Source organism: Macaca thibetana, chromosome 7 (genome assembly GCF_024542745.1).
Source record: "Macaca thibetana thibetana isolate TM-01 chromosome 7, ASM2454274v1, whole genome shotgun sequence".
Lineage (NCBI taxonomy): Eukaryota > Metazoa > Chordata > Mammalia > Primates > Cercopithecidae > Macaca > Macaca thibetana.
Window position 1 is genome coordinate 108,992,498 of NC_065584.1, and position 19,244 is coordinate 109,011,741.

At 46.2% G+C, this 19,244-nt stretch overlaps 1 protein-coding gene across 1 annotated transcript in view; it reads left to right on the top strand.

Moving 5' to 3' along the window:
• LOC126958086 (E3 ubiquitin-protein ligase HERC2) overlaps positions 1 to 19,244 on the top strand; it is a 221,225-nt gene that overhangs the window by 56,598 nt on the left and 145,383 nt on the right. Inside the window, exons 11-20 of the mRNA XM_050796222.1 lie at positions 1,635 to 1,823; positions 2,513 to 2,664; positions 5,843 to 6,000; positions 6,086 to 6,199; positions 8,606 to 8,857; positions 10,775 to 10,968; positions 14,455 to 14,655; positions 15,398 to 15,626; positions 15,719 to 15,843; positions 17,346 to 17,524. Coding sequence (XP_050652179.1) covers positions 1,635 to 1,823; positions 2,513 to 2,664; positions 5,843 to 6,000; positions 6,086 to 6,199; positions 8,606 to 8,857; positions 10,775 to 10,968; positions 14,455 to 14,655; positions 15,398 to 15,626; positions 15,719 to 15,843; positions 17,346 to 17,524 — 1,793 coding nt within the window. The remainder of the gene's footprint in view (positions 1 to 1,634; positions 1,824 to 2,512; positions 2,665 to 5,842; positions 6,001 to 6,085; positions 6,200 to 8,605; positions 8,858 to 10,774; positions 10,969 to 14,454; positions 14,656 to 15,397; positions 15,627 to 15,718; positions 15,844 to 17,345; positions 17,525 to 19,244) is intronic.

The following is a 19,244-nucleotide window of genomic DNA, read 5'->3' on the forward strand; positions in this document are numbered from 1 at the left end:
GAGGTGCACAGGCCTGGGGACCCAATCTGGGGGCCCAGGTTCCAGGTTCAGGTGGCACAGCCCCAGAGAGCTCCCCTTTATCCACAGCCCCAGGCCCTCCCACCTTCTGCAGGGGGTTCCACAGCCTACTTTATACTCTGAATGCAGACTGTCTTAGTATGTAATGCTGGTTATGGTAGTGACAGTATAATTCTATATTCTATCTGTTATGTAATAGTAATGGTAATAGTAGTGATTTGCGTGTGTGGAGCACCTGTAGGGTGCAGGCCCGCTGAGGACCTCATGCACGCTATTGTGGATCACTATGTCAATGATAAAACTGCCTTTGGGAATGGTAGTGAACTTTCCTAGGGTAGAACAGTAATCCTAGTTTTGAATCCAGATTTTTTTAGCATTTTATTTCTAATATGAAGAGTATTTATTTTGTTTTACAATTAAAAAAAAAAAGAGTCACATGGTTCAAAAATCAAAACTAGGCAGAGACACACTGTCGCTTCCTTTGCCCACCCCTTCTACCTAGTTTCCCACCTGCCCCCTCTCACTTTTCAGTCTCCTCTGTAACCTCCTTGTTCTCTGGAATGACTATGCTAGTGGTAGCATGTTGCATTACTTGTGTTGCTTATTTTTTTTTACTAACCATATATACTGGAGTACTTTATCAGAGTGTCACTATTTGTTTTTATGAAGTAGCTTACTCTTCAGTGTGCGGATGTGTCTTTTATGTGTTTTTCTTTAGTGAGTCTCTTATTGGTGGACACTTGGGCTTACTGCCACAGTGTTGCTATACAAGTAGTGCTGAGGGTCGGGTGTGGTGGCTCACGCCTGTAATCCCAGCACTTTGGAAGGCCTAGGTGGGCGGATCACCCGAGGTTGGGAGTTTGAGACCAGCCTGGCCAACTTGGAGAAACCCCGTCTCAACTAAAAAATACAAAAATTAGCCGGGCTTGGTGGCACATGCCTGTAATCCCAGCTGCTCGGGAGGCTGAGGTAGGAGAATCACTGGAACCTGGGAGGCAGATGTTGCTGTGAGCCAAGATCGCACCATTGCACTCCAGCCTGGGCAACAAGAGTGAAACTCCATCTCGAACAACAACAATAACAACAAACACAAATAGTGCTGCAGGGCCTGCCCTGGAACACGTGTGCTCCATGTGTGCACGCGTGTGTGCCTGTGCACATGCGCAGGTGGGGATGCACCTAGTGTGGGCTGGTTGTCACCAGGTTGCTCCTGCACAACTTGATTTTTTCTCACCACCAATAGGGATGCTGGTCTCCCTGCCTCGTGTGTGGGCTTTTGGGATTTTGCCTCCTAAAGCACAAGATGGTGACCCTGATGTAGTTTGAGCATTTTAAAATATATTAGTATTTAAGGGCCATTTATAGTACTTTTTAATGGGCACTGTTAAAATGAAATGCAATGGAAATGGAAAAATAACGTGTTCAGTTGCTTCATCATACCTGTTAAATGAGGTAATACAGCGTGGTACCAGCCATTTTGATGTTTTGAATCTGCGTATTTTCTCTTTATTTGCTTTGTTTTTGTCTTATAATATCTCAGTGTTACTCCCAGTCGTTTTTGTTTTGTTTTGTTTTGTTTGTTGCTGTTGTAAAAGAAAACGTTTACTTTCTTACAGGGATCATTGCAAGAGGTCATAGGTTGGGGGTTAATAGGATGGAAATACTATGCCAATGTGATTGGTCCGATCCAGTGCGAAGGCCTGGCCAACCTGGGAGTCACACAGATTGCCTGTGCAGAGAAGCGCTTCCTGATTCTGTCACGCAATGGCCGTGTGTACACACAGGCCTACAATAGTGACACACTGGTAAGTGTTCTGGGCACTGTGCCTGCAGTGTTCCCTTGCGGGGCAGGGTCTGTACTGCAGATGCACAAACTGTGGGGTTTCTTTCAGCCATTTGATTTCTGAAGGTTGATTAAGTTTCTGTTTATTGTATATTATGTTTAATAATCTCAGTTTTAATATTGTCAAGATTTGGGTTGTGAAGATTAGGAAGTCCTTACAGTGAAACTCATTGCTAATCATGAGATTTCCGTTTGTAAACTCACTTTACACATGTAAACTCATTTGACTTTGAGGCCAGGCAGGTGACAGATGAGGGAGTTGGGCCTCATGGGGATAGTGGCAGATTGGGACGTGGCATGTTTTCATTAAAGCGGGGTGTTCCTCCCTGTCGGCTGCATGTCCTGTGGCACGGGGCTAGCCTGCCCAGCCCCCGCATCGGCTCTGGTCCTGCCCGGCCCCCGCATCGGCTCTGGTCCTGTCCCGGCCTCCGCGTCGGCTCTGGTCCTGCCGCGGCGCACTTGGAGGCTGCCCGCTGTTCTGTTGGTGCTGGGTGGGAAGGGCTGGAGAGCCGGCCCCGTGGCCCCCAGAGACTTGTGCCCCACTTCCAGTTAGAGCAGGCGTTGCTTGGGGACACATGATAAAGGAGAGCTGCGCTGGTTTCATTTTCCTTGGACTGATGACGACTTTTCTTCATATTTTTCCTTTTTTAGGCCCCACAGCTGGTCCAAGGCCTTGCGTCCAGAAACATTGTAAAAATTGCTGCGCATTCTGATGGTCACCACTACCTGGCCTTGGCTGCCACTGGAGAGGTGTACTCCTGGGGCTGTGGGGACGGCGGACGGCTGGGCCATGGGGACACTGTGTATGTATTGCTCATTCCTGTAGGGGACACACTCCTCTTTTATGTTGCCATATCCTAAACAGGCTGGAGCGCAGAAGCGTGTCCAGGTGTTTGCCAGCTGCCCTGACGTGTAGCGCTGGGTTGGAGCGAGACACTACGATATGCTGCCTCCTTGGTGATGGCTTAGGAGCTCTGCCCGTGCGTGGAAGGCAACAGGAATTGGCCTTTCTGCTCTTCTCCACCCCGTGCAGCCTTGGCCGCCTTGTCTCTACTCAAATCGCATCCCCACTGTGGAGTTTGCCAAAACAAATCCCACAGCACTGTTCCTTCATTCACAAACAGTTCCCCCTGTCTCCCATAGGTAAGGTTGTCACCCTTTCCTTGAGCCATTAGATTATTTTTACAGGAACGAAAATCAGCAGTTTCTTCCTAATATTATCCTATTCAGTTGAACCTTTTATTGTGAAAGAACAGAAATAAAATAGAAAGTTGTTACAAATGCCAGGTTGTAAAAATTGAGAGGTCTGCCAGCCCCATGGAGTGATGGGAACCCTCTTGTACTTTGCTGTTGTGCGTGGAACTCTGGCATTAGGTTTAAATGAAGGATGTATGTACAGACCAACGCAGCAAGCCCATTTCATGCGGTCCAGAGTCCTGAGCACAGAGTGGGCAGTGCAGAGCTTGAAATAAGCCCTTGTGGCCGGGCGCGGTGGCTCAAGCCTGTAATCCCAGCACTTTGGGAGGCCGAGGCGGGCGGATCACAAGGTCAGGAGATCGAGACCACAGTGAAACCCCGTCTCTACTAAAAATACAAAAAATTAGCCGGGCGCGGTGGCGGGCGCCTGTAGTCCCAGCTACTCAGGAGGCTGAGGCAGGAGAATGGCGGGAACCCGGGAGGCGGAGCTTGCAGTGAGCCGAGATCGCGCCACTGCACTCCAGCCTGGGCAACAGCGTGAGACTCCGTCTCAAAAAAAAAAAAAAAAAAAAAAAAAAGAAATAAGCCCTTGTGTCCCTTGAGAGGAGCCCGCAGGGCATGGCCCATGCACACCACAGGGTGGGGTTGAGGGCATCATTGCCGACAGCATCCGCTGGGAAGATCCCAAACTGGGAGAAAAGCAGAGTGATGTGTATTGCGCGGTACATGTATGCCAAGCTCAGAACAGCCCAACCCTGACAGTGTTGTAAGGGATTCAGACAAATGTAAAACGAGTGAAAAAGAAAAGATTGATCTGCATGGAATTTATAGCTGTTACTCTCACACTGGATCCTAAGGGCTGGGATTGACATGGGGTTCACTGGACTTGAAAGGCATCGAAGTACAGGATGGGGTGGTATGTCTGCTTACTTCCTTTATGGTATTTATAACTGACTTTGTGTAAAATATTTCGTAGTAAAGCAATTCTCAGTCGAGAGTAAGTGCTGGGATGAGTAACTTATTCCTTATTCTAGGACTTCAAGGAAGGAAGAGAGATCAGTGCAGATGACAGAAGCTGGAGATAACCTTTTGGGGAAGTTGAAACTTAAGCTGAATAAGGGAGAGGTTGTACTGGAGTAGAGTCGTTGGGCTGTGTGCGCCTGTGCCACTGTGTGCGCCTGTGCCACTATGTGCGCCTGTGCCACTATGTGCGCCTGTGCCACTGTGTGTGTATTTTGTGAACTAGTAGGTCACAAAGTGAGTAAAACCATGTCTTTGGAGAGGCCTGGCTTCTGTAGATTCTCAAGAAAATGTCATCCGTCATAGGAATATATTCTGGATCCTAAGAATAGGATATTTTGCTAACTTTGCAATTTCTTCGACTAGTAAGACTTCTCTACCCTCATCCCCACTGCCTCATACTTTTCATTTGTAAAGTACAGATTGCCGAGTGCTGGCTTCATTCCATCCACATTCATTTAACAAATACATGTAAGTGTCGGTCGGCTTTATGAGGCTTACGTACAACCAGACGACTGAGTTTCGGGTGTAGAGTTGGGTGGGTTTTGGCCAGTGCCCTCAGCTAGGGAGTCACCACCATCAAGACATGGGGCGTGCCCGTCGCGTCCAGGGCCCTGTTTGTGCCCTTTGAGTTGATCCCCACTTCCTCCCTCCAGTTCCTGACAACCTCTGCTCTGCCCTGTCTTGTTATTATTTTGTCTTTTCCATAAGTTAATATAAACAAAGCCATACAGTGTATGGTGTTTTATTTCTGGCGTCTTTCACTTAGCTTGATGTCTTGAGATCCAACCACGTTGCTGGGTGTGTGGGTAATTCCTTCCTTCTGTTGCAGATGGACCATGGCTTTTTTTTGGTTTTGTTTTGTTTTTTTTTTTTGAGACGGAGTCTCGCTCTGTTGCCCAGGCTGGAGTGCAGTGGCCGGATCTCAGCTCACTGCAAGCTCCACCTCCCGGGTTCACGCCATTCTCCTGCCTCAGCCTCCCGAGTAGCTGGGACTACAGGCGCCTGCCACCTCGCCCGACTAGTTTTTTGTATTTTTTAGTAGAGACGGGGTTTCACCGTGTTAGCCAGGATGGTCTCGATCTCCTGACCTCGTGATCTGCCCGTCTCGGCCTCCCAAAGTGCTGGGATTACAGGCTTGAGCCACCGCGCCCGGCCTGGACCATGGTTTTGAGCCATTGTGAATTAAGCTGCAGTGGACTTTACAAGTCTCTTTTTTTTTTTGAGATGGAGTTTTGTTCTTGTTGCCCAAGGTGGAGTGCAATGGGGCGATCTCAGCTCACTGCAACCTCTGCCTCCTGGGTTCAAGCGATTCTCCTGCCTCAGCCTCCCAAGTAGCTGGGATTACAGTCACCTGCACCATGCCCAGCTAATTTTGTATTTTTAGTAGAGACAGGGTTTCACCATGTTAGCCAGGCTGGTCTCGAACTCCTGACCTCAGGTGATCTGCCTGCCTTGGCCTCCCAAAGTGCTGGGATTATAGGGGTGGGCCACCACCCCCGGCCTATGGTACAAGTCTTTAACAAACACTGTTTTTATATTTCTACTGGATACCATGCTTGGCATTGGGTTCCAACTTAACAAAAAGTCATGGAGGTGTTAGGTTTTGGAATTCTCTCTTCCTTATTTTATAAGGTACCTGGAAGGTGAAACTGGCCTGATGCTGTGATGGTCTAAATTTGGGTAGTGAATTTCCTTTGCTAACACTAATAAGAAATAACACCAAGAAGAAGGGCATTCATGATTGTTCCCTTCCTCCCCAAGGCCTCTGGAGGAGCCTAAGGTGATCTCCGCCTTCTCTGGAAAGCAGGCCGGGAAGCACGTGGTGCACATCGCTTGCGGGAGCACTTACAGCGCGGCCATCACAGCCGAGGGGGAGCTGTACACCTGGGGCCGCGGGAACTACGGCCGGCTGGGCCACGGTACGTCTGCCCTGCATGAATGGGAGCATGCAGCAGGAGGTGGCCTCTTACAGGACTTAGTAATGGCCATCCTATCTCTTTGAAGGCTCCAGTGAGGATGAGGCTATTCCGATGCTGGTAGCTGGGCTTAAAGGACTGAAGGTCATCGATGTGGCGTGTGGGAGTGGGGACGCTCAAACCCTGGCTGTCACTGAGAACGGTATGTAGAGCTCTCGCCACCCAGGACAGGGCCTCGAGGACACGCATGGCAGCTTCCCTGTAGGAAGTGAGATGAGTACAGTGGGCCTCACGAGGCCGCCCACCCTGTCGTCCAGTGGGTGTGGGATCAGTGGCATTGGTGAAGAGACCCCGGTGATTACTGGGCTTGTTTGCCTGGGCCTGTCAGCTGGTTAGCAGCTGCCGCCATTCCTGTGTGGGCATTTTATTTTTTAAGAATGAGAGCTGGAATGGAGTGGTTGACACTGAATTGTCTCTGGTATTACATTTCTTAACATTCGGCCACTCTTGATTCCGTGTGGTAATTCCTGCTAAGTCTTTCCGTGTTCTGTAGTCTGACGCTGCGGTATCTGCTTGCTTTGAATTTTGCTTTTGTGTTTGTGTTCCTAACTGAGATCATCCTCATCTTTTTTCAAGGGTACATGATGAGGTTTGATGGTTAAAGTCACGTTGATTTTTTAGAAACGACTCGTCTGTCAGTATTGTGGGGGTCTGTCCTTAGAATCTTGTGTGTCTCTGGCGTTGTGGAGTCTTTCTGTGAAATCAGCTGGGACCTGTCAGCTTGCTTTCTCTCCTGCAGAAGTTGAATGGCAGTAGATAATTGAGTGACTTTTGGACATTTCTTAGGTGAAAGATGAAAAATCATTTCAGATACTTCTCTATATGCATAGGTCCCGCTGCCGTTGCCGGGACAGACGTTGTCAGAGCCATCCTGTTTCTGCTACTGTGAGTCCTAGAGCAAAGGTGGTCTCCTCTGAAAGGCTCCTGCTGCCAAGGAGCTTTCAATTTGACATCTCGTCATTTTAAAATATCTATTATTGAGTGAGTGACAGACCTTAACTGGTTAAAAGTTTTGTGAGGTCTGAGCTGTGTCAGGAGACTAGCCTTGCGTTCTTTAGTGTAGTTGCTACTTTAGTTGAGGTTTGTGATATGTTGAGTAAACCGCCTTGAACAGGCTGCGGACAGCGTCTTCCTCACACTGGTGTTTCTTTGGTGCAGATCTTGTAGGGAAGTGTCCCTGCTGTGCTGTTATTTTCTGAGACGACTGTTACGGTAGAAGTATCCTACCCTGCAGTCTGGCCTTGGGGGACAGTGGGAAATAGCCTGTCGGGCTACGTGAACAGCATAATCTTCAGCACAGCGTGTGAAAGTGCACCTCTGATCTCTGTGTGCAGGTCTGCTGTGCTGCTTTCATTGACCACGTCATAGCGTGTCATCTCCAGTTTCCGGTTCGCTCGGGGTTGGCCTGCGTTTGCAGGTGGAGTTGTATTGGTGTGCAGGCCTGCCCACTCATTTACGCATTGTCTGTGGCTGCTTTCCTGTGACAGTGGCACAGCTGGGTCGTTGGGACAGAAAGCCCACAGAGGCTAAAAATATTTACCATCTGATCGTTGAGGAAAATATTTGCCTCTCTTTAGTTGTTACAAAATAGAATGTGGGAACTTGTGGAGCAATCTGATATCTTCTCTGGTTTCTTTTTCCTGATCTTTTACAGTTTTCACCTTTATGTAATTTCACTTTTTTGTTGTTGTTGTAAGACAGAGTTTCGCTCTGTCACCCAGGCTGGAGTGCAGTGGTGCAGTCTTGGCTCACTGCAACCTCCATCTCCCGGGGTCAAGCAGTTCTCATGCCTCAGCTGGATTATGGATGTTCACCACCACACCTGGCTAATTTCTGTATTTTTAGTACAGACAGGGTTTCGCCATGTGGCCCAGGCTGATCTCGAACTCCTGGGCTCAAGTGATCTGCCGGTCCCGGCCTCCCAAAGTGCTGGGATTACAGGCGTGAGCCACCGTGCCCAGCCTAACAATTTTGTTTTTTAGCAATTCACTTTCATTAAGTTTTTGCATAGTTTTCAGCTTAGTGTTCACAGTAAAAATAAAAATATTTACTTTTGCAATTGCATTTTATCCCTTTATGTAATATTTAGTCAACTTACGTAATTATGCTGATACATGCAGTTGGGAACACATACACTGGTACGGCTGACCAGCGGTCATCATGGTGGCAACAGAAACAGGCAGGCAAATGGTAGGGCAGTCTGCAAGCATCTGCAGTATGCCGGGCCCCAGTTACTGTGTGTTATGGAGGCAGTGGGCCTTTGATTCTGTGAAGCAGTTAACATTGAGCCCAGGCTAGTAAGAGTCAGGACTTGGTTTTTCATGGAATGAAAACAAAAGGAGACTCAGCTTTCCCTTTCTTTATTGCTTCTATACCAACCTCAAGTGTCAACTAGGTTTCATTTGCTCAGTGGCCACCCTTTTAGTGTTAACTATATACATGGGTGGTCTAGATTAGTGTGCGTTTTTCATTATATTATTTTCAGTCATTTAAAGTTTTTCACTAAAATGCAGAGTTGTTGTTATTTAAATGCATTTGTATCTTTTAGGGCAAGTGTGGTCTTGGGGAGATGGTGATTATGGGAAATTGGGCAGAGGTGGTAGTGATGGCTGCAAAACCCCAAAGCTGATTGAAAAGCTTCAAGACTTGGATGTGGTCAAAGTCCGCTGTGGAAGTCAGTTTTCCATCGCTTTGACGAAAGATGGCCAAGTTTATTCATGGGGAAAAGGTGACAACCAGAGACTTGGACACGGAACAGAGGAACATGTTCGTTATCCAAAACTCTTAGAAGGCTTGCAAGGTGAGTGCAAACGTAAACTGTTAAAACCCTTCAGGACAATTTCTTTAGTAATCTTTTAAAGTTTGCAGGTTTTATGTTCTTAACCTGACTTTCCGTGAATGGACTGTCATTAGAAACTTTGACTGCCAGCTTGGTATAGGTGTTGATACCAATTGGAAAGTGGGTGTGTCTCTATTACAAAATGAGTTGAATTACTCTTCCCAAATGCAACATAAACCCATTGAGTTTTACAAACATCGCTACTTTCTGTGGCAGGCACCCATGCATCACTCAGCAGGCTGGACTCAGGAAGGGTTCCCTCTATGTGGTGAGGTCACCTGTACTTGTACTGCAGACACACTGACACCGTGAGGGTGCGTTGTGCTGTGGGGCCACATTGGCAGGTGGGATTGGGCCCACCTGGGACGCTCTGATGTGAACTCGTCCTTGGTGGGTGATTCCTGCTTGCTCAGTTGCAAAGGTGTCCAGCATGCATTGTGGTTGGAGGGAACAGATGGAAGCCGAGGTGTGTAGATATGAGTGCCGGCGCCTTCAGTGTGGGCTGCGGGTGCAGGCAGAGAGGATGGGTGCCTCTGCAAGAAGACCCTGAAATTCTTCTATGGTGTTCTCACTAGGGATGTTATGCTGCAGGAAGTTGGGGTGGGGGCCATCAAAACTGTGATGGTGGAGGGATTTTTCTAAGGCTTTTCTGTGCCACTTGGCCTAGTGGTTGGGAGGTAGTCTTCATCCGAGTCGAGAACTGGGGAAGGGCAGGCAAGCTGACAAGAAAGTAGGGAAGAAGGGAAAAGGCAGCGACAGGTACATCAGATGGACTCTTTAGGGTTCTCTCTCCGGGGTGGGCGGCCTTTTTCTTAAAGGGCCGGATTGTTTTTGAAGCAGGTGGACCTGGCTGTGTTCCAACACCAGCGTCTTCACAGAAGCAGGCCTTGGGCTGCGCTCTGTGTGGGGGCTGTAGTTCGTTGGGTCCTGGTACTACACACATTCTTTGTGTGTTTGCTTCTTTACCAAGTGGGTTTGGAAGTGAAACTTCTAAGTGAGACTTGCCAGTTCCTTTCTCCATTGGTTTTATTTTAACGCATGTTAATATCTCGATGACTGAGAGTTTTGTGTGCCCATACGGTATGTATTATGTTCTGAGCTTCTGAGATAAGTGGTAGAGTAATAAGTTTCCTCTGTGTCATTGAATGGTGTTTGAATTTCATGTGCCTTCTTGTTTATATTCCCCTCCATTAGTGTAGGAAAGCTACGATGATCATTATAGAAATCTTTTACTTTCAGAGTATTTACATTACTGTTGATAAACACTTTTTTTTCTTGCTGATATTAACTTATGGTAAGTTCCCAGGATAGAATTGTTCCCCTTACGGTTTTTCAGCTGAATTGTTTTATATGTTGACCTTTCTGAGCAACACCCTTTGTGTTGACCATGTTAGATTTACCAGCAAGGAAAAATAGAATATTTTGCTAAGTGTTTAAATAGAAACAATGTTTTAAATATTGATATCACCTAACTCTGAGAGAACAATAGGTTTTTCTTAGGAAGCCTTCCTCAGTGAAGAGTGTGCTGTGCATTGTTACATCTGGGATGGGAGAATATGATCTAATAGTTAATTAAAAGCACATTGTTTCTCTCTGAATGAGAATCTGAATGAGGAGGAGAAAAAAGAACAGATCGTTTTTCGTATCCTAGCATTATGATCTTTGTAGGCTGTGGGTCCTAACAAATTGTAGCTGACAAAATAGAGGAGTTTTAATAACACACCCAAAGCAAATGAATTGTGCTTAATATTAAAGCAACAGGTACCCTCAAGAAGTTAATGTTAAAAGCTCTCTGGCCTGAATGGCCTAGTGGAAATACCTTTGTTGCAGCAGAAGTCCCAGGCTTGAAGCTGCATCTGCAACCCTCTTTCCTTGTAGGGAAGAAGGTGATTGATGTGGCTGCCGGCTCCACCCACTGCCTGGCTCTGACTGAGGACAGCGAGGTCCACAGCTGGGGGAGCAACGACCAGTGCCAGCACTTTGACACCTTGCGCGTGACCAAGCCAGAACCTGCAGCATTGCCGGGACTGGACACCAAACACATAGTGGGAATTGCCTGTGGGCCTGCCCAGGTACGGAATATAGAGCTTGATTTGGTGTTTAGGAGGATTTTGGTTTCCAGTTGTTCATTACCAGTATGTAGAAAATACCACTGAGTTTTGTTTGTTGCTCTCATGTCCTGCAGTTGTGCTAAACTCATTTGTTATGAGCATCATTGTCGTTTCCTTGGGTTTTCTTCATGGACAATTATACTGTCTGTATAGAGGGGCAGTTCCATTTCTTCCTTTCCAATCTGCCTGCCTTTGATGTCTTTTCCCGGCCTGGTTGCCCTGGCCAGGACTTGCGGTGTGAAGCTGAGTAGGAGAGGGGACAGTGGGCGCCCCGCCTTGCTCCGGACTGTGGGGGAGGGCAGTTCAGTCTTTCACCATCAGCTGTGATGTTGGCTGCGGGTGTTTATGTAGATGCCTTATTCCCAGATTAAGGCAGTTTCTTTAATTCCCCCTTTTAGAAGCTTTTAAAAAATCCTGAATGGATGTTACAATTTGTTAAATGCTTTTAATCTTCTCAAATGAAATGGTCATGTAGTTTTCCTTCTTTAGTGTGTTAGTATGGTGTATTACATAGATGATTTTTACTTTTTTTCTTAAACATTTTTTTTTTCCTTTCTTAGAGATGGAGTTTCACTGTGTTGCCCAGGCTGGTCTTGAACTCCTGAGCTCAAGTGGTCTACCTGCCTTGGCCTCCCAAAGTGCTGGAATTACAGACGAGAGACACTGCACTGGCCTGATTTTTAAATACTGACCAAGGCTTGTGTTACTGGCGTAAACATCACTTGGCCACAATTTACTACTCTATTTCTTTCTTTTTTTTTTTTCCTGAGACGGAGTCTCGCTCTATCACCCAGACTGGAGTGCATTGGTGCAATCTCAGCTCTCTGCACCCTGTGCCTCCTGGGTTCAAGCAATTCTCCTGCCTCATCCTCCTGAGTAGCTGGGATTACAAAATACAAAATTTTTGTATTTTTTTGTTTTTTAGAGATGGGGTTTCACCTTGTTGGCCAACCTGGTCTCCAACTCCTGACCTCACATGATCCACCCTCCTTGCCACCCCAAAGTTTTGGGATTACGGGCGTGAGCCACCGTGCCCGGCCCCATTCTGTTTCTATATTGTTAAATTTGACTTGCTAACATGTTGAGGATTTTTCTGTCGATGCTTATCAGGGATGTTGGTTTGTGGTTTTTTTCTTTGTATTATACTATCTTGTCTGACTTTCAGTGGGGAAAGCTGACCTCATACAAAGTATTGGCATGTGTTCCCTCCTTTTCCATTTCCTATAGGGATTGTGTAGAATTAGTGTTATTTCTTCTTTACATGTTTTTGAATCCATCTGAGCCTGGAGATTTCTTTCTAAAAGATTTTACGCTGGGCGCGGTGGCTCACGCCTGTAATCCCAGCACGTTGGGAAGCTGAGGCGGGCGGATCACCAGAGGTCAGGAGTTTGAGACCAGCCTGGCTAACATGGTGAAATACAAAAAATTAGTCGAGCTTGGTGGCGTGCGCCTGTAGTCCCAGCTACTCAAGAGGCTGGGGCAGGAGAATCGCTTGAACCCGGGAGGCGGAGATTGCAGTGAGTCGGGATCGCACCACTGCACTCCAGCCTGGGCAATAAGAGCGAAACTCCGTCTCAAAAAAAAAAAAAAAAACAAAGCAAACAAACAAAGAAAAGATTTTTCAACTTCAATTTCTTTAATCGATATAGAACTATTCAGGTGACCTGTTTGTTTCCAGGAGGATTTTCCTGGTTTGTGGCACTCAGACATTGCTTTATTTCATCTGTGTTGTCTGATTTGTACGTGTGAGGTTTTCCTTAGTATTCTGCTAACCATCTGAAGCCTGTGGCGCCTGCGGTGATGTCCCTTCATTCATTCCTGATACTCATAATTTGTGTCTTTTCTGTTTTTTTCTTTGTCAGTTTTTCTAGCATTTTTCAATTTTGTTGATCTTTTCATAGAACAATCTTTTAGTTTTATTAATTGTTCCTTGTTTTTTTGCTTTCAATCTCATTGATTTCTGCTTTTATCTTGTCATTTGTCCCTTTGGCTTGTTTTGTGTTCACTTTGGTCTTTTTCTAGTTTCTTAAGTTGGAAACGTAGATTGCTGATTTAGACTTACCTTTTTTGGTAATATATAATGATTTGATGCTGTAAATTTTCCTCTAAACAGTGCTTTAATCAAACCCACAAATTTTGGTGTGTTTCAATTTATGTTCAAAATATTTTCTAATTTCTCTTGAGAATTGTTTTTTGATCCATGGATTATTATTACTATTTTTTTTTTCTGAGCTGGAGTTTCGCTCTTGTTGCTCAGGCTGGAGTGCAATGGCCTGATTTCGGCTCTCTGCAACCTCTGTCTCCTGGATTCAAGCGATTCTTCTGCCTCAGCCTCCTGATTAGCTGTGACTACAGGTGCCCGCCACCATGCCTGGCTAATTTTTTTGTATTTTCAGTAGAGATGGGGTTTCTCCATGTTGGCCAGGCTGGTCTTGAACCCCTTGCCTCAGGTGATCCCCGCACCTTGGCCTCCCAAAGTATTGGTATTACAGGCGTGAGCCACTGTGCCCGGACTGACCCATGGATTATTAAGTATGTTGTTCAGTTTTTAAGTGTGTGTAGATTGTTCTGTTCGTGATTTCTAGTTTAATACCATTGTGAATGGAGAGCAAACTGTATATGATTTCATTTCTTTTAAATTTGTTAAGATTTGTTTTATGTCTCAGGATATGTTCTCTCTTAGCGAACATTCTGTATGTGCTTAAAAAGTATATGTATGGCTGGGCACGGTGGCTCACGTTTGTAATCCTAGCACTTTGGGAGGCTGAGGCAGGTGGATCATGAGGTCAGATGATGGAGACCATCCTGGCTAACATGGTGAAACCCTATCTCTACTAAAAATACAAAAAAATTAGCCTGGCTTGGTGGCGGGCACCTGTAGTCCCAGCTACTTGGGAGGCTGAGGCTCCAACTTGGGTGACAAAGCGAGACTCCGTCTCAAAAAAAAAAAAGTATATGTATTTTGCTGTATTTTGCTGTTGTTGGGTGAAGTGTTGTATAAATTAGATCCAGTTTATTGATGGTGTTCTACAGTTCTCCTAGATCCTTGCCGATTGCTTGTTCTCTCACTGTGAAAGGTAGTGTGTGAGTTATATGCATCTAACAATTGATTGTCTAGTTAGAGTTGCTGTTATACCACTTCAAGTAGATGGAGATCCTCACTGCCATCCATTAATGTGCATTAATCATTTTGAGAGTGAAAAGATTGTTAAAAATGTTTTTACTTTTTTAGATATGGCCAAATGAGATGGGGCTATTGAAATGGGCGGGAAGATTAGAAGCTGACAGTGTGTGAGCTAGACACCCATGAATGCCTTTGGACTGGGCAGTTAGAGGGATGATAGGTGATAATATAAGGCGGCTCCATCACACATGCTGGGGACTCCTGTGGAACAGACCAGCAGCTGCTTTTGGAGATTCATTTTAGATTGTTGCGTTTCCTCTTAGAGCTTTGCCTGGTCATCGTGTTCTGAGTGGTCCATTGGCCTCCGTGTCCCTTTTGTGGTGGACATTTGCTCAATGACTTTTGAGCAGCTGGATCTCCTGCTGCGGCAGGTGAGTGAGGGGATGGACGGCTCCGCGGACTGGCCCCCGCCCCAGGAGAAAGAGTGCGTGGCCGTGGCAACGCTGAATCTTCTACGACTTCAGGTATTCATGATTTCCCTTCTTCTTGCTCCTTTTATAAGTGACTTAGGAGTTTGTAAGAAGGCTTATGTATTTTGAAGGGCATGGGTTTTAGCCTGTTCAGTGAAGTATTTTAAAGTAAGATTGTAATGCGCTAATAATGGACGTGAGGCTAAAAAACGTGATCTGGGCCGGGCGCGGTGGCTCACACCTGTAATCCCGGCACTTTGGGAGGCCAAGGCAGGTGGATCACGAGGTCAGGAGATCCAGACCATCCTGGCTAACACGGTGAAACCCCATCTCTACTAAAAATACAAAAAATTAGCCGGGCGTGGTGGCAGGTTCCTGTAGTCCCAGCTACCCCGGAGGCTGAGGCAGGACAATGGCGTGAACCCGGGAGGCGGAGCTTGCAATGAGCCGAGACTGTACCTGTGGCAGCTTTTTTGGTTACATTGTGGCCATTATTTCTGTGTTTGGTGCAGGTTGTTGGGGTGGGGTGGAGGTTGCTGTTGCTAGTTATTTAGCTCTTCTGCTCATCTTGAGCTTTTCCATATACATGTTTATAGTGGGGTTAAAAAAATTCCTCTAGAAAATACTTCAGCTATTGTGGGTAAGAGGTTTTTTAGTCCAGTTTTTAAAAATACATAAACTGAGAAGTTGGTTGTTTAAATAATACTTCAAAGTGAGTTTTATTCAGTGTTTAATAAGACTTTGAAATTCATTCATTTTTAGGGGTTCTAAGTGAAAATTGTTTTTCTCCTTTCAGTTGCATGCTGCCATTAGTCACCAGGTTGACCCGGAATTCCTTGGTTTAGGTCTGGGCAGCGTCCTCCTGAACAGCCTGAAGCAGACGGTGGTGACCCTGGCCAGCAGCACGGGCGTACTGAGCACCGTGCAGTCGGCCGCCCAGTCCGTGCTGCAGAGCGGCTGGTCCGTGCTGCTGCCCACCGCCGAGGAGCGGGCCCGGGCACTCTCTGCTCTCCTTCCCTGCGCAGGTGGGCTTGGGGAAGGAACAGGAGAGGGCATGGGTCAGGGTGCTGGGAGGGGATGGCATTTCACTCAAATTGGCACGCACTTTCTATTTCAGTTTCAGGCAATGACGTGAACATAAGTCCAGGTCGTCGATTCATGATTGATCTTCTGGTGGGCAGCTTGATGGCTGATGGAGGGTTGGAATCAGCCTTACACGCAGCCATTACTGCAGAGATCCAGGTATGGCCTTGGAGGCACACGTGACCTGGTGGTGCGCTGAGATAGGATATACCACATTCACACGTGTGAAGAATAACTGAAAATAGTGAAACACTAAACTTTTATCATATCCAAGTATTTTTTTTTTTTTTTTTTTTTTTTTTGAGACGGAGTCTTGCTGTGTCTCCCAGGCTGGAGTGCAGTGGCGTGATCTCGGCTCACTGCAAGCTCCGCCTCCCGGGTTCACGCCATTCTCCCGCCTCAGCCTCCCAAGTAGCTGAGACTAATTCTTTTATGTGCTAATTTAAACAATTATTGAGATATGATTTAATTGTGAAGAAATCCTGCATGTTGTCTGTTTCAGTGAATTTAACAGGTAACCTGTCCATCATGTAGACCGTTCCCGTCACCCGGAAAGATCCCTGTGCCCCTTGGCACTCGCAGCCGGGACGCTCCCCTGCCCTCAGATGAGATTCATTTCCCTGCTCTGAGTGTTGCAGCAATGTAGCTGCAGAGGCTGCACTCTTTCCTGCGTTGCCGTGGAGAAGGATTTTCAGATTCACTCACACTGTTGTGTGTCTTGTGACTTGGTTTTTATTATGGGAAGTTTTCCATTTTATAGGTGTAGTGCTGGTTGTTAGTTCATTCTTCTACTGAAGGACATTTAATTGCTTTTGGTTTTTGTATTCTTTTTTTTTTTTTTTTTTTGAGACAGTCTCGCTCTGTCGCCCAGGCTGGATGCAGTGACCTGATGTTGGCTCATGGCAGCCTTGTCCTCCTCGGCTCAAATGATCCTCCCACCTCAGCCTCCTGTGTTGCGGGGACCACAGGCGTGTCACCATGCCCGGCTAGTTTTTTGATTTTTTTGTAGAGACAAGGTTTCAGTGTGTTGCCCAGGCTGGTCTCGAACTCCTGGGCTCAAGTGATCCCCCCACCTTGGCCTTCCATAGTGTTGGGATTACAAGCGTGAGCCACCGCGCCCAGGCTTTCTGGTTTTTGGCCGCGTAGAGCTGCCATGATTGTGCTGTGTACAAGTACTTCAGTGAGCATATGTTCTCCCTTAGGGTAAACACTTGGAGTGAAATTTGTTAGGTCTTGGGGTCCGTGTGTGTTCATAGTTTCCCAGAGTGGCTTTGCCATTTACACTTGAACCAGTGTGTGTGAAAATTACAGCTGCTTCTTATCCTCACAAAGCAGCTGGATGCTGCGTGTGTGGGGCGGATCACATGGGTGTTTGTGAGAGCCAGTGGCAGGGTTATAGATTTTAGGGACTTCACAGAAGGACGCTGGAGAGCGTCAGCAGAGGCAGCCTGGACCTTGGATCTGTAAAAGGAAGACACTGTTTGAAACTGCACAGCTGAGTTGGGGTTTCCAACAGGGCAGGTGGGGTCCTGTGGGTAGGTGTGTGCGGTGGCACACAGAGGCTGGGATAGCTTGGCACTGGGGTCAGGGCTCAGCCAGCCTGTGTGCTTCACACCTGCTAATGAGATCCCTTGTAAACAATTTCTGTTTACAAATTACAGGATATTGAAGCCAAAAAAGAAGCACAGAAGGAAAAAGAAATTGATGAACAGGAAGCGAATGCCTCAACGTTTCACAGAAGCAGGACTCCATTGGATAAAGACCTTATTAATACGGGGATCTGTGAGTCTTCTGGCAAACAGTGTTTGCCTCTGGTTCAGCTCATACAACAGCTTCTTAGGTAAATCGTATTAGCAGTATTGTAGTGTATTTTATTTATTTACTTTTTTTTTTTTTTTTTTTGAGACAGCATTTCGCTCTTGTTGCCCAGGCTGAGTGCAATGGCACGATCTTGGCTCACCGCAACATCCACTTCCCGAGTTCAAGTGATTCTCCTGCCTCAGCCTCTCAAGCAGCTGGGATTACAGGCGTGCGCCACCACACCCGGCTAATTTTGTATGTTTAGTAGAGATGGGGTTTCTTCATGGTGGTCAGGCTGGTCTGGAACTCCAGACCTCAGGTGATCTGCCCGCATTGGCTTCCCAGGCATGAACCACCACGCCCGGCCTATTTATTTACTTATTAATTTTTTTAAATTTTTATTTTCTGAGACGGGGTCTCACTCTATCACCCAGGCTGGAGTGCAGTGTCATGATCTTGGCTCACTGCAACCTCTGCCTCCTGGGTTCAAGCACTTCTCCTGCCTCAGCCTCCCAAGTAGCTGGGACTACAGGTGTCCGCAACCACACCTGGCTGATTTTTGTATTTGTAGCAGAGACGGGGTTTCAAAATATTGGTCAGGCTGGTCTCAAACTCCTGACCTTAGGTGATTCTCCTGCCTTGGCCTCTGAAAGTGTTGGGATTACAGGTGTTAGCCACTGTGCCTGACCTGTATTGTATTTTAGTAGGTGATTATTGGTTTTCATATTAAGATCTTGAAATCTACACAAGGATCTCAAAAATTTGTTTGGTGATGGAGGGAATATTCTGAAAATTACCTAGTACAGACGTTAGGATAAAGAGCAGACCCTTTTCAACGTAGGTAAGAGGAGAAGTTGGAGGGTATGATGATACTCAAAAGTTTTTCACAGAAGAGAAATTGGGGTGTGCAGTAAACACGTGAAAAGATTCTTAGTAATAAGCAGGTGGATGCAAATGAAAATCATCATGGAAGGTTATTTTTAAAACTAATTCTATCATTGCCTCACTTTACATATTACAGCATTATACATACTACTGTGTAAGATAACTTTTCTTTTCAAAACTAAAGTCAGTGTGAAAGAATGATGAGCATTGTTTTGTAAGGCCAGACTAGAAGGAGGTGGGAAGAAGTCAGACTCAGCCTGTGAACAGAGGCTAACCTTGGCAGAAGCCAAAACGTTCAGACAGTGTTGTGTAAAAAGGATCACTCAAGAAGAGCGGAAAAGCAAGATGATTTGTGAAAGAGATTTATTAGAAAATGAAACACATTTGTACCTCTTATTTAATAAAAATCTGCTTTTTGTAAAGTTGGGCTCCTGATTTTAGTTTCTACACATAGAGAAAGCAAAGAACTGGCAGGTTGCATCAGGCAGCCGAGCACAGAGCAGGGAACCCTGGGCAGTGGCTGCAGCTCTCAGCCGGCCTGGTCATGGGGCCATGGTGGGTCTGTGGTGTGGGGTGGCCCTGCTGTCCACAGCCAGAAAAACGAACTTAGTGGACACACCGTGGAATTTTGAAATGGGAAGTTTTAGAGCTAGTTTCTGTCATAGATTTTGGTAAATGCTATTTTGAAAAACGTTTTTCTGATGTTTGTTTTGTTTTTCTAATCTGATAATGCATATTTCACACATTCTGGTCTTTAACAAATGGAAGTAAAGAGAACTAAACTTAATATAGTTTGTGTTAATGGAAAGATCTTGGGATTTGTTCTCAGAAAATTTCAGTTGCAACAGCTTGCTCGCATAGATGAACTTCCAACA